The sequence below is a fragment of the Megascapheus bottae genome, chromosome 17 (assembly GCF_031878675.1).
Source record: "Megascapheus bottae isolate mThoBot1 chromosome 17, mThoBot2.hap1, whole genome shotgun sequence".
NCBI classification, from domain to species: Eukaryota; Metazoa; Chordata; class Mammalia; order Rodentia; family Geomyidae; genus Megascapheus; species Megascapheus bottae.
The window spans coordinates 36,384,157-36,398,110 of record NC_143525.1 but is presented as its reverse complement, the minus strand read 5'-3'; the positions used below and the strand labels follow the sequence as shown (position 1 = coordinate 36,398,110).

Here is a 13,954-nt window from a genome sequence, read left to right as displayed (position 1 = left end):
TGATACAGAAGTCAATTATGCCTGAATATTCTGACCCCGTACAAATTCTTTTATCGCTGCAACTACTCAGAAATCCAAATACCCTGCCTATTTGTGTCTTGTAGAAAAATACCAGAAACTGATCGCCCCACTAATTGCTTATAAATTATACTTTGAATTGGCCCATCATTATTGAGAATACTACATAAAAAGATTCAAGCGCAATTAAGAAGCTCGATGGTGGTAGCTTACGTCTGTAAATCCTAGCAACTCAGGAGGCTGAGATCTGAGCCAGCCTGGGCAGAAAAATCTGTGAGGTTTTTTTTTTTTTATGCCCAATAAGCCAGCAGAAAATTGGAAGTGGAGGTACGGCTCAAGTGCTAGAACCAAAAAATAAGCTCTTAGCAAAAAAAGTTAAGCCAGAGTTCTAGGCCCTCAGTTCAAGCCTTAGTGTACATACATACATACACACACATACACACACATACACACACACACACACACATCAAACATAATTGAACTTATTTAAATTAGCACTTAGCATAGTTTGCATATGAAAAATACCAAAAAAAAAAAAAAAACAACCCTCCTTGATCCACCTTTTCCCCCTTACCAAATGCATTCTTTCTCCTTTTCCTGGCAAGACTGAGCACAGGTAGAAGATTCTCAGTTGCACTTGTTAGCTTCCTCTTACTCTTGTCTATCTGACTAGAGAACAGGTTGCTCTTGTCTATCTGACTTGAGAGAACAGGTGAAGTAGTCTTCATGACCCAGCTTCTAAGAATCCAGTGTCCACATTAGCTTTTAAACAAAAGAAAATCATCATCTGATAGAATTCAAATCTGGAGAGAGGGAGAGGGTCACCTGAGCTGACTTTCACACCTCTGCCCTCAGAATGGATGGCAAGGAGTCCTCAGATCCCCTCTCATTTCTGGCATCACGGACTTGAAATACCGAAGACACTGTCACGCTTTACAAAGACTTCTTGTGTGACTGGCCCAGGAACCGGGAGAGGCAGTAGGGGATGAGACTGACAGACGCTAAGGGCACTGTGGCACTCTTGCAGAAGGACAAGACATAGAAGATGAGCTCGATTTTGGAGGGGGGTTTCAAGGAGTCAAAGAGGTGCAGGACCACCAGGGAGGTCGCCATGCAGCTGAGGCGGAACCTGAGCGACTTGCCGGATTTTCCCTTGCAACTCTCCTTGTACATGGTGGAGTTGAGAGCCAGCCCCAGGCCAAAGAGGGTCCCCAGGTTTTTGAGGAGGCTGGCAAAGGGTGTCGTGTCGATATGGACCCATTCTGGATGCTGACACCATCTCTTGGCTTTCTCCAGAGTCCACAAGAGGTCTACCCCCAGCCCCTTGAGCAGCAGATATAGTCCAATAGCAAAGCTAAACAAGAAGAAGGTAATGAAAAAATATTTCTTGAGCCTGGCATTGTAGATGCACTGGATGTGGTTGAAGGTTTCAGCGACGGCGAGGCCTGAAGAGAAGAAAGAGTGATTGTAAGGAAGAGAGGAAACTGGCTTCTGGTGGCTCATGCTTAGAATCCTAGCTACTCAGGAGGCTGAAATCTGAAAATCAGCATTCTAAGTTAGCCTGAGCAGGAAAATCTGTGAGGTTCTTGATTTCCAATTAACTACCAAAATGCTGGAACCCAAGCTGCGGCTCAAGTACCAGAGCACCATCCTTGAACAAAAAGCTTCAGAGGCAGTACCCAGGTCCTGAGTACAAGCCCCAGTAACAACATAAAACCAAATAAAGATAAGAAAAAGAGAATTCTGGGCATTCACTAAAGGTGGATTTGGAGCGATAAGTGACACGCCATCTATTCTGCATTGTGGAAGAAAATAACAGATACCACTTATGACCTAACAAGTTCTTGAGCCCAGCCACTTAGACGGAAGAGTCCTGTTATAGCTGGGGGTTCGTAGCTAGTGCCATCTAGGTGGGTGGCAATTTGTATCCTAGCTACTCAGGAGGTTGAGATCTGATGTTGCAGTTCAAAACAAATGCAAGTGGAAAAATCTGTGAGTATCTCTATTTGCCAGCAAAAAGAGCTAGAAGTAAGATATGTTTCAAGTGGTAGAGTACCACCTTGGACCAAAAGCTCAGCAAGAGCATAAAGGTTCTGAGTTTAAGCCCCAATCACATCACACATATCCTACTACATTTAAGCTTCCTGTTGGGGTCAGTGCTCCTATTTCTGTGTGAAACCCCTCAGAAGTGGAGAGGGGTTTTATATAACAGCCCAGTTAATCTTTGAATGCGTTTGATTGTGCTGAGGTGACATCTGTCCTTCCTAAATGGTCTCAGTTCTTTCCTCAGAAGCAAGCTGTGAATCAAGTCCCTCTAGCACAGATTTAAAGACAGTGTGCTCTCTAACGGAAACATTCCCTGGTTTGTCATGTGACAACTCTAGATTCTTCCTCAACCTGGAAGCCAGTACTAATTGTGGTGTTACTTTTGTGGCTAACATGAGATCATTATGTCGCTAGTTCTCGACCTTTTTCTTTCTTCCTTTTTCTCTCCTCCCCCTTCCTCTCCCCCCCTCTCTCTTTCTCTTTCTCTCGTGCTGTGCAGGGGCTTGGACTTTGAGATCTTACTTGTTTTTTCCACTCCAGACTGGTGCTATATCACGTCTCCACTTTTGGCTTTCTGCTGGTTAACTAGAGATGAGTTTCTTGGGTTTGTCTTCCCAGGCTAGCTTTAACTCTCCATCCTGGGATCTCAGCCTCCTGAGCAGTTACGGTTATAGGCCTGAACCACAAATGCCTGGCCTTAACACTTTCCTTTCATTGCTACTGTGTTAGAGCTCTGAAAGCTATTTCTCTTAGAACTACAGAGGGAAAATTCTAGAATTGTCTTAAGGCCTTATGTTTCAGTGCTTTCCACTGAGTCAAGTAACTTCTCTCTTATGCTTCATTTAAATCATTTCCCTTATTCACTAGTTCTAAAAAAAAAAAATTACACATACAGGCCAGGAGTGTGGCCTAGTGGTAGAGTGCTTGCCTAGCATGAACGAAGCCTTGGGTTCTATTCCACATCCGCAGAAAAAGCCATAAGTGTTGCTGTGGCTCAAGTGGTAGAGTGCTAGCCTTGAGAAAGCTCAAGGACAGAAGCCAGGCCCTGAGTTCAAGCCCTAGGACTTGCTGGAAAAAAATGCACATACATAAACCTATGAGCCTAAAAAAGAGATTAACTGAAGTTATCAATTAAGTGCACAAATATATTTCAGTAAGAGCTTTTCTAGAACATGCTGTATGTTTGTTAAATTTGGTCAATTTCCTGAAAATGAAATTAGGTGCCATTTGCAATGGAAGATCAGTAAGAAATAAAAAATGTAAATAGAGATCTCAATCTGGTTCAACTGAGTCAATTGGATCTGTTACAGTGTTTCTGGAACACACTTAATATGTAGATCTAGGCTCTGCTAATAGAGATTAACCACTTCAAACTGCTGAAGTTCTAACAGCATTGTGGGTATGCAGGACAGGCTTCCGGTTATATTCTGATTAGAGAAAGATAGGAAGGTGGTGGAGAGGGTCAGAGCAGCTGATACCTGACAGGACACCAGCCACAACCTGGTGAGGAAAATGAGCAGCAAGGTAGATCCGTGACAGGCAGACGTTCAGCTGCACAGCCCAGTAGCCCAACCATAAGATGACATTCAAGCACCTGTAAAACAAACACATGAGTCACCTAGCACAGAATCCAGACGGGGCTCTACCAGGGAAGAAAATAGCCCAGAACCTGGCAGCTTTTTGCTGATTCATTGGAAATAAGAATTGCACAAATTTGTCTGCCTCCAGATGACTTTGAACCTTCAGATCTCAGCCTCCTTATTAGCTAGTATTATAGATGTGAGCTGCCAGTGACTGGCTGGATGGGATTTTATCACAGCCCCTATTCGAAAGCTCAAAGATGCCTGTGGCAAATGGTGAACTTTGATTTATGTGATTTTTTTTTCTTTTTCACCAGTCCTGGGGCTTGAACTCAGGGCCTAGGTACTGTCCCTGAGCTTTTCTGCTCAAGGCTAGTGTTCTACTACTTGTAACCACAGTGCCACTTCCAGGTTTCTGGGTTAATGGTTCACTGGAGATAAGAGGCATGCCGACTTCCTGCCTGGTGATTTTCAGATCTCAGCCTTCTTTGTACCTATCATTACAGGCACCAGTGACAGCTGCATCTCCACCACTTGAGCCACAGTACCATTTCCACATTGTTCTGTGTATGTGGTACCGAGGAATCGAACCTGGGTCTTTGTGCATGTTGGGCAAGCACTCTACCACTAGGCCAGTGTGCCCGGCACAGGCTTTTTTTTTTCTTTTGAATAGTTTATTGCAGATAAAAGTTTTACAGATTTTACTTCTTTGGTTGGCTTCAGACCACAATCCTCAAATTTCAGCTTTTGTTTTTGTTTTTTTTTTTGCCAGTCCTGGGCCTTGAATTCAGGGCTTGAGCACTGTCCTTGGGCTTTCTCAAGGCTAGAGCTCTACCACTTGAGCCACAGCACCACTTCTGACTTTTTCTATGTATGAATCGAACCCAGAGCTTCATGCATGCTAGGCAAACACTCTTCCACTAGGCCATGCTCCTGGCCAATAAGCAATGTTTTATTTTTAACTTGAATTCACTTGTCCCTCCTAATTTTCTTATACTGTTTGTATATTATCTTATACTATCTATATGCATTTTAATTTTATTAATGTGTATTAATTATACATATCCGTGGTTTCTTCCCAGTTTATGTTATAGTGTGCGTATGTGGATGCTAGGGCTTGAACTCAGGGCCTTGAGATCTTGCTTGCCAGTTTTAGTCAAGGCTGATGCTCTACTCCTGGAGTCAGAGTCAAGATTTTGCTGGTAAGGAGATGGAATCTCTCAGGCCTTTCTGCCTAGATTGGCTTCAAACCACAATCCTCAAGTCTCAGCCTCCTGAGAAACTAGGATTACAGGTGAGCCATTGGTGCCCAGCTTCCAAATGGATTTTACTAGATCTATGAAGAATGACATTGGTATTTTGAGAAGGATTGCATCAAGTCTTTTGATTGCTGATGGGAGCATAGCCATTTTCATAATACTCATTCTGTTGATCCATGAACATGGTATATATATATATATATATTTTTTTTTTTTTGCCAGTCCTGGGCTTGAGCTCAGGGCCTAAGGACTGTCCTTGTATTTTTCTCAAGGATAGAACTCTACTGCTTGAGCCTCAGTACCACTTCTGGCTTTTTCTAAGTATGTGGTACCAAGGAATCGAACCAGGGTCTTCATGCATGCTAGGCAAGCACTCTACCACTAGGCCAAACTCCCGGCCCTAACATGGTATATCTTTTTATCTTCTTCATCACCTAATGATTAGAACCTCTTCATGTGGTTAGTCCTCATTTCCTTGTACAAAACAAAGGTTTCATAGTCTGTGATTCTAATGTTTAACCTCAGCAGAAGTGGCACAATCTTGTCAGTGCCTTAGATGTGAGAACAAGCTAGGGGGATGTTGGGGAGAAAACAAATAGCATGGCAGCTACAGAGACAGCCATCCCATACCCCAGCACCCATATTCCAATAGTGAGTTCTTACTGAAATATGTATGTCGGCTTCTTTCTCCGAAAGATGGAGAGGGTAGATGTGACCATCACGTAGTACACACCTGCTGCACCCATGGCATGGCCAGAAGGACTCCCTGGAGGGTGGGAAAGAGATGCATGAACTAAAGGTGAAAGGTCTCTATCTGAGGGACTGCCAAGGGACGTTATCTACCATCTGTCTAGCCATCCTTCCATCCATGTATTTATCCATAACTTATTTAATTTAGAAGTGCCAGTTGAATTCCTATGTGCCAAGCTTTGCGTAAGGCTTTACATGCAATGGTAGTCAAAGCCAAAGAAGGTCCTTGTTTTTGTAATAACAATCTGAAGATTACGGAGAGGATCAGCATATATTATATGTGTAATAACATGACCATCTGAAGATTACAGAGAGAATCAGCATACTATATGTGCAATTGCTCACCAATATGCCCGCCATTGCTGCTCTTCTTTCTTCTTCCCTGCGCTCAGTCTGCCTTGGCTGTGTTGCATCACTGCTCTCTTTTAAACACGTCCAGCATGCTCCCATCTCAGGGCCACACTACTGCTATCCTCTTAGAATTTCCCTGCCCAACAGCCCAGCCTTGCCTGCCCAAGCTTGAATTTTTGAGGAGCCTAGTCTGACCAGCCTGTCTGTCTGTCTGTCTGTCTGTCTGTCTGTCTGTCTGTCTGTCTATCTATCTATGTATCTTTTTTTTTGCCAGTCCTTGGCCATGAACTCAGGGCCTGAGCACTGTCCTTGGACTTTCTCAAGGCTAGAGCTTTACCACTTGAGCCTCAGCACCATTTCTGGCTTTTTTCTATGTATGTGGTACCAAGGAATTGAACCCGGGTCCTCGTGCATGCTAGGTAAGCACTCTACCACTAGGCTAAACTCCAGGTCCAACTATCTATCTATCTTTAAGCTGGTACTGGGTCTTGAACTCAGGGCCTGGAACTCTTGCTTATCTTTTTTCCGCTCAACCTTGACACCTTTACCCCTTGAGCCACAACTTGACTTCTAGCTTTTTTCTCTCTCTCTTTTTTTTTTTTTTTGCCAGTCCTGGGCTTGAGCTCAGAGCCTGAGCACTGTCCTTGGACTTTCTCAAGGCTAGAACTCTACCACTTGAGCCTCAGCACCACTTCCGGCTTTTTCTATATATGTGGTACCAAGGCATCGAACCCGGGTCTTCGTGCATGCTAGGCAAGCACTTTAACCACTAGGCCAAACTCCCAGCCCCTTTTTTCCTCTTTAATTAGGGATAAAAGTCATTTGGTTTTGTCTGCCCAAGCTGGCTTTAAACTTCAATCTTCACTTCTCAGCCTTCTGGGTAATTAAAATTATAGATGTAGCTGGGCGAGGTGCCTCACACCTCTAATCCTAGCTACTCAGGAGACTGAGATCTGAGGATGGCGGTTCAAAGCAGCCCAGGCACTAAAGTCTATGAGACTCATCTCCAATTAACCACCAGAAAACAGGAAGTGGGGCTGTGGCTGAAGAGGTAGGATGGTAGCCTGGAGCAGAAGAGCTTAGGGACAGCACCCAGGCCCAGAGTCCAAGTCCCATGACTGACAAAACAACAACAACAACAACAAAAACCAACCCTGACACCACAGGGAACTTAGTAGATAAATAAGAACTTAATAAATAATATCTGGATGAGTAGGATAATGATAATGCATCCTATAATCGCTGCACTCCACAGGCCCAGGCAGGAAAATTGGGAATTTGATGCCAGTCTGGGTTATACATTAAGATTCTGTCTCAAAAAAAAAAATCCCTCAAATAGAACTGTGTGTAGGTAGATAACACTTCTAATCCTCGCTACTTAGGAGCCTGAGATGTGAAGACTGTAGTTTGAAGTGAGTCCTGGACAGAAAAAGTCCTTAAGACTCTTACAATCAATTAAGCACAAAATAGCCAGAAGTGGAGTCATGGTTCTTGTGATAGAGCACTAACCTTGAGTATAAAAGCTCAGGGACAGTGCACAGTCCCTGAGTTCAAGCCCCTAGATTTGACACCATATAAAAAGTCCCCAAATAGTTGAACAAGTGAATATTCCCTGAATTCCATCAATGGTCTATGAAAACAAGTTAAGTACGGGATGCTTGCCAGCAGCGAGCATTGGTCTTAGCAGTTACTATTTGGCAGTGTGTGGGGCTGAGTGGTCATTCCAAGGGGATGAGAAGGAGAAGCCCGGGCTTCTATTCCTTTCTTCCTTCTGGACAAAGGGCCATGACCCAGTAACTCTCATGAGTTCTTTGCTGCCAGGAGTACCCCTGCCTCTGTTGGCCTAGTGGCTTGGGCACATCAAACAGATTTCCAAAGTGGCCTAACTTGCTCTTCAAAGGCTTTACTGATGTGAGTTAGCTTGGAGTTGCATCCAATGTAAGACTGTGACAGGAGTATATGCACTCTTAGTTGTGTGCATGTCCCCTCAAAGGCAGCTTCACCCACAATACATGGTAGTGTCCATACTGAGATCCACCCAGCTTTAGTCACAACAAGGGCTGGGATGCTCACCTGGGCCAGTCTCACAGGTGACAGGGAACTGCTTTATCAATGGCACAGAGGTGTTTTGGTAGTAGTCGGTATCCAGGACCCACCAATATGGACGCTGTCCAAAGAGAATCCTATGGAAAAGCACAAGTAGTGACTGGAGTTATTCCATGGATGCTTCAACACAGGACAACGTCTTACTATTGTATAGCTTGAACTCACCATCCTCCCTCATAAATGCTGGGATTACAGGTGTGTTACCATACCTAGAAGAAACCTAGACTTTTGGAAAGAGAAAGGAACTTGAGAAATCCCTGTGTTGCCTCAGGAGAGAGAACAGGGAGGCTGAGGAGAGGCCTGGATGGAGAGTTTTTATGATACATCCTTTGAGATGTGTCATTAAAATGGTTCATCCTTTGAACTATTTGAATATTATCTATTCAAATGTAAATAGATAAATTCAGAAATAGGGTATAGTGGCATACACCAGTAATCCTAGCACTTGGAGAAATTGAGGCAGAAAGATAAATGGAGCCTAGGATTTTGAAGCCAGCCTGGACAACATAACGAGATTCTGCCTGTTAATAATAAACCCACGATGCGAAAATTCTTATTAATAGTAGCTATGGGATTTCTTTTTCTAATCCTAAGAAAAATGTGCTGAGGGAGGAGCCATATGAAGCTGTAACTTGAAACTTGTGTCTATTATGGGTTTCCCCATTATCTTCAACTTTCAGAGACTTGGGTCTCCTCTGACATGGGAGAGTGAGTCTCCTATCTCCAGTGACAACCTGCTATGGAGACAATCTCTATTCACACTAAAGCCTCAGCAGCTTGTTTTGTGCCCTATCTGCTTTGAAACTGAATGTCTAACAAACTACTTCCTCTTTAAAAATACTAGACATAAGGTTGGGAGTATGAACTAGTGGTGGAGCGCTTGCCTAGCATGCACAAAGCCCTGGGTTTGATTCCTTGGTACCACATACACAGAATAATCCAGAAGTGGTGCTGTGGTTCAAGTGATAGAGCTCTATCCTTGAGAAAGTCCAAGAATAGTGTTCAGGCCCTGAGACTGGCAAAAAAAAAAAAAGTACTAGAAATATTTTTTTGCTGTAGAGTCAGGTATCAAAGGTCATTAAAATGCCTCCTTTTTCCTGTTGAACAGTGATTTCTCACTGAAATTAGGGACAGCCTTTAATTCTGACTTCTACACATGGGCACGTACACATGCCAGTTCTAGAGCTTAAAATCAGGGCCTGCACACTATCTCTTAGATTTTTTTGCTCCAGAATGGCACTCTGCACTTCTGACTTTTTGCTGGTTAGTTGGAGATAAGAGACTCATGGACTTTTATGCCTGGATCTTCAGAGTAGCTAGGATTACAGGCATGAGACACCAACAGCTGGCTAAAACAAAGATTCCTTGCTTCAAGTCTATAATCAGACTTTTCCCTAACTTCCAACTCTCCTTACCACTTTGGTTCCTATGAAATAGGCTTTCCAGTATTTCCAACTCACTGGCAGGATTTTCTCAGTCTTCATTCTCTAATTAGAGAATCCCAAATTAAGGAAGACCTGACCTATGGCTCCCTGTATAACAGGCAGTATACCCACTAAGGGACCGACCTTTCTAGAAAGAATACTGGCGTTAGTTCTCATCCTCCCCTCTATGGGGTACTTACCACTTAAAGACAAGATTAAGCCAGTCTCCAATCACAGCTACCCAGAGGAGTTTGATGCCCACGGCTTCTTGAAGATGGAACCAGATGGGGAAAAGGACATAGAAAGCATTCCTGAGGTCTGCAATCACAGACACCAAGATGAACCAATCCTGGGAATCTTGGTACTTCACCTGGAGGTAGTGCGTTGACTGGATCCCAAAGTCATACAGAATGTTCATCCCTTCCTCCATCCTTTTTCCCTGAGTACCCCAGTAAACGTGCAGCAGAACCTGTGCAGTTATTTCAGGCTTGGGGAGGGTTGATTGTTCTGACATCAGTCCATGCCTGGCCCCTGTTTTATACGCCCTGCATCCAGCCTGCAGGTCAGCCCACCCCTGATCTTTGGACTCAAAAAACACTTTTGTCTAAAAATCTATTGATCAAAGGTGCATCACCAGGAGGTTGATTTACGTAAAATAGCAAAATGGGCACACAAGAACAGCCTGATCGGTCATTGGCAGGGCCAATTATTAACTTGGGCATGCTGCTTGCCTGTGCGTGCGGCTGCCCTCCTGGTCCCTGAAACCAGGCCAGACGCATAAGGGCAGAGTCTAATTCCACCGCAGTTCTTGCAAAGGTGTCTGATTTTCTAAGTCTACAGTGGCACTTATTTGGGGATAAAGAAGAGCCTTGGTTGTTCAAGTGAGTTCTGTTGTACTGGGGACTGTGGCTTTTTGATTCTTCTGGAGCTCATTAAGGTTTGGGATCTGCTTCTGGTTTGGGAGATCAAGTCAGGTTGGTTCCATGTATGTTAGGGCCAGAACATAATGATTTCTAAAAGCAGTGCTTAATTTGTTTAGTGGCTTTAAAGTTAGGACCTTTGGAGTTTTACTTCACAATGTTCTTTTCTTTTTGTCAGTCATGGGACTTGAACTCTTGACCTGAGCTCTTCAGCTCAAGGCTATTGCTCTACCACTTGAGCCACAGGGCCACTTCCCTTTTAATGTTTTAATTAATCAATTAACTTTGTGCCAGTCCTGGGGCTTGACTTGGCCTAGACATTGTCCCTGAATATTTTCACTCAAGGCTAGCACAGTACCACTTGAGCCACAACTCCACTTTGGCCTTTTTGGTGGTTAGTTGAAGATGAGTCTTAAGGACTTTCCTTCCCCAAATGGCTTTGAATTGTGATTCTCAGAGCTCAGCATTCTGAGGAGCTAGGATTACAAGCAGGACTCACCAGGAGCAAGCTTGCTTGTTTCTTTGTTTCTGCATGCTGGTACAGAGGATTGAACTCGGATTAAGGTACTGTCCCGTAGCTTTTTCCCTTCAAGTTTGGTATACCACTTGAGTCACATCTCCATTTTCTCTACTTGGGATTTTGTGGCTTATTGGAGATATCTCATAGACATTTCTGCCTAGACTAGCTTTGAACCATAGATTTCAGCCTTCCAAGTGTCAGGTACCAGTGTCCCACTTGTCCTGATTTTAAATAATAGAAGGCATCAACAGTAAGCTGAACATGTGGTTCTAAGAATACTCAAAATTAGTAATTAGAGAATGGAAACAAAAATGTAGTTATTTTTGAGAAAGGGCTTCAGTGTTTTTTCTTCATTCATGTTTTTATTATCAGCAGAAGAGAGCAAGAAAGTAAGTTAGGTGACAAACTCATACATCAAGTGGTAGAGCTCTAGCCTTGAGCTCATATAAATTTAAGGGTGGAACCGGACACGGTGGCTCATACCTATAATCCTAGCTACTCGGGAGGCTGAGATCTGAGGACCATGGTTCAAAGCCAGCCCCAGCACTGAAGTCCATGAGACTCTTACCTCCAATTAACCACCAGAAAACTGCAAGTGGCACTGTGGCTCAAGAGGTAGGGTGGTAGCCTTGAGCCAAAGAGCTCAGGGACAGTGGCCAGGCTCAGAGTTCAAGCCCCACAACTGACAAAAAAAAATTAAGAGTGGATCAAGTGACAAAAAAATGTCTTAAAACACTCTTGAACTAGTGCTGTTGGTTTATGCTTTTAATCCCAGCTTCTCAGGAGGCTGAGATCTGTAGATCACAGTTCCAAGTCATCACAGGTAGAGAAGTACATGACACTTGCCACACAAAGCTGGACATAGAGTCCAGCTCAAATGGTAGAGTCCCAGCACTGAATGAGAAAGGCCAAATATCAGTAAGCATCCCCGAGTTCAAGCCCCAAAACTGGTTGGGTGCATTACTGAGCGTGTGTGTGTGTGTGTGTGTGTGTGTGTGTGTGTGTGTGTGTGCGCGCGCGTGCACACCAGAACCCATCAGGAAGTTCATATAGATCTGTAATGGGTAGGCTGAGGACAGCAACAAGGAGCTCAGGGCTCATCATGACTCTAGCAAATGTTGGCAGCATTCCACACTGGAAATGGTTAAAGTATCATCCACTAGAGAAGATCTGGAGTCTCATCTCCACCCTCGTGGGCTCCCGACTAGCTTACGCTAACTCCAGTCGGCCAGGTTGTCTCTGGTGGTCTAATCACCCTTACCCTTCCACTCCCGGTGAGGAAAGCGGGAAGGTGAGGAGGCTGTGGTGAGTTGCAGAGGAGGCATGTGCTCTGTGGTGTTGAGGAGCTGGGACCTGTGTTCTGCATTGTCAGGGCTTTGGAGCCACAGGTCCTGGGCCCCACCAGGAGAGACAGCTCCATCCCACCAGCAGATAAGTCCTCCTAGAAAGTATTGCATAACTACTACAGCCATTCCTGGGACGGGAGTTTTCTAGGATCTAAGGTGAATTGAGGGCAAATAGGGCAGTTCTGACAAAATATCCAAAGGCCACTGTCAGGTTCTGACATGTGCTCAGTGTGTGGGGAACAAATGCAGAGGCCTATCTTCTGAAGAACAATGTTGATGTTAATAAGGAGTTATGACAGTGCTGATAAAAAGATTCCAAGCTGGGTGCTGGTGGCTCACGCCTGGAATCCTAGCCACGCAGGAGTCTGAGATCTAAGGGTGGTGGTTCAAAACCAGCCCAGGCATAAAAGTCCAGAAGTGGCAGTGTGGCTCAAAGTGGTAAAGCACTAGCCTTGAGCTGAAGAGTTCAGGGACAGCACCCAGGCCCAGAGTTCAAGCCCCACGACTGACAAAAAAAAAAAAAAAAAAAGATACTCTAGGAGTATGTGCTGCCTGTGAGGAGATACCACCTCCCTTCCCTCTCTTCTTCCCTTCCTTCCTCCCTTTCTCTCCCTCTCCCTCCCTCCCTCCTTCCCTTCATTAGCTTCTTACTTTCCTCTTTTTTTTTCTCCTCTTTTACCTCATACTAAGTGATCAATGGGGGAAATGTTTGGTAATAGACATTGGCCAGTTCAACTGCTATTACCCTCAGAGTGAATGACCCCTCATTTGCTAGAAAAACATATTGGGAAAAACAGGTGGAGGTAGATTAATCATTGTTAGCCAGCAGAAATGGCTGACTTATCTCTGTGGTGAGAAAGTTCAGCTTCAGGACCTTGAACTGTGCACCAATTGACCAAGCATCAGGAACCTGGATCCCAGGAAAGGCTGGACATTTTGTTCACAGAAAAGTAACTGCAAGTACTTGCTTCATTATCACCAAGGAAGAGCTCCCTGATCCCTCCCTTTTTTGCTATCCAGGGGCTTTGCCTTCAACTCAAATCCAAAGTTCTAGAGCCAATTGTTCATGGTTAGCTACTCAGAAAGCTAAGGTCTGAGGATCATGGTTCAAGGCCAGACTGGGGTAGGAAAGTCTTATAAGACTCTTATCTCCAGTTTACCAGCAAAAAGCCAGAAGTGGAGCTGTGTCTCAAGTGGTAGAACACCAACCTGGAGCAACAAAAGCTAAAGGATAGAACCCAGGACCTGAGTTCAAACCCTGATATTAATATGATTGTTTTCCTTCATGGCAATCACAGCTTGCCTCTCCTCTTCACCTTCTTCCCTAATCTCTTCCTCAAGGAAGCTTTTGAGACTCTTCTTTCCAATCCATCTTTGGATGGGGTAAAACCACTTGAGCAGGGCTTCATGCCTATAAGGCAAGCACTCTACCACTAAGTCACATTCTCAGTCCCTGGAAATATTCTCGTCATATGTATGTGTATATGTGTGTATATGTAGGTTTTTCCATATTTTTTTGCTATTAAAAATGTTGTTAGGGCTGGTCTAGTGGCAAGAGTGCATGAAGACCTGGGTTCAATTCCTTGGTTCCATATACATAGAAAAACCTAGAAGTGGTACTGTGGCTCAAGTGG

The 13,954-nt window shown here is 44.2% G+C and overlaps 1 protein-coding gene across 1 annotated transcript; it reads right to left on the bottom strand.

Annotated features, from left to right (window-relative positions):
• Window positions 1-274: 274 nt before the first annotated feature.
• G6pc1 (glucose-6-phosphatase catalytic subunit 1) lies at window positions 275-10,032 on the bottom strand. Its single transcript, XM_090350941.1, has 5 exons — window positions 9,735-10,032; window positions 8,078-8,187; window positions 5,567-5,669; window positions 3,543-3,658; window positions 275-1,463 (listed from the first exon to the last, which is right to left on the bottom strand). The coding sequence occupies exons 1-5, from the start codon at window positions 9,962-9,964 to the stop codon at window positions 952-954; spliced, it is 1,071 nt and encodes a 356-aa protein (XP_090207067.1). The 5' UTR covers window positions 9,965-10,032; the 3' UTR covers window positions 275-951.
• Window positions 10,033-13,954: the final 3,922 nt, after the last annotated feature.

What these genes read in the sequence shown, in the direction of transcription:
- G6pc1 (XM_090350941.1), bottom strand. Translation starts at nt 9,964, where the DNA reads ATGGAGGAAGGGATGAACATTCTGTATGACTTTGGGATCCAGTCAACG. An exon ending in CTTAATCTTGTCTTTAAGTG is followed by an intron (nt 8,188 to 9,734) that starts GTAAGTACCCCA and finishes GCTTTTCCATAG; the next exon opens with GATTCTCTTTGGACAGCGTC. An exon ending in CACCTGTGAGACTGGCCCAG is followed by an intron (nt 5,670 to 8,077) that starts GTGAGCATCCCA and finishes CCCACCCTCCAG; the next exon opens with GGAGTCCTTCTGGCCATGCC.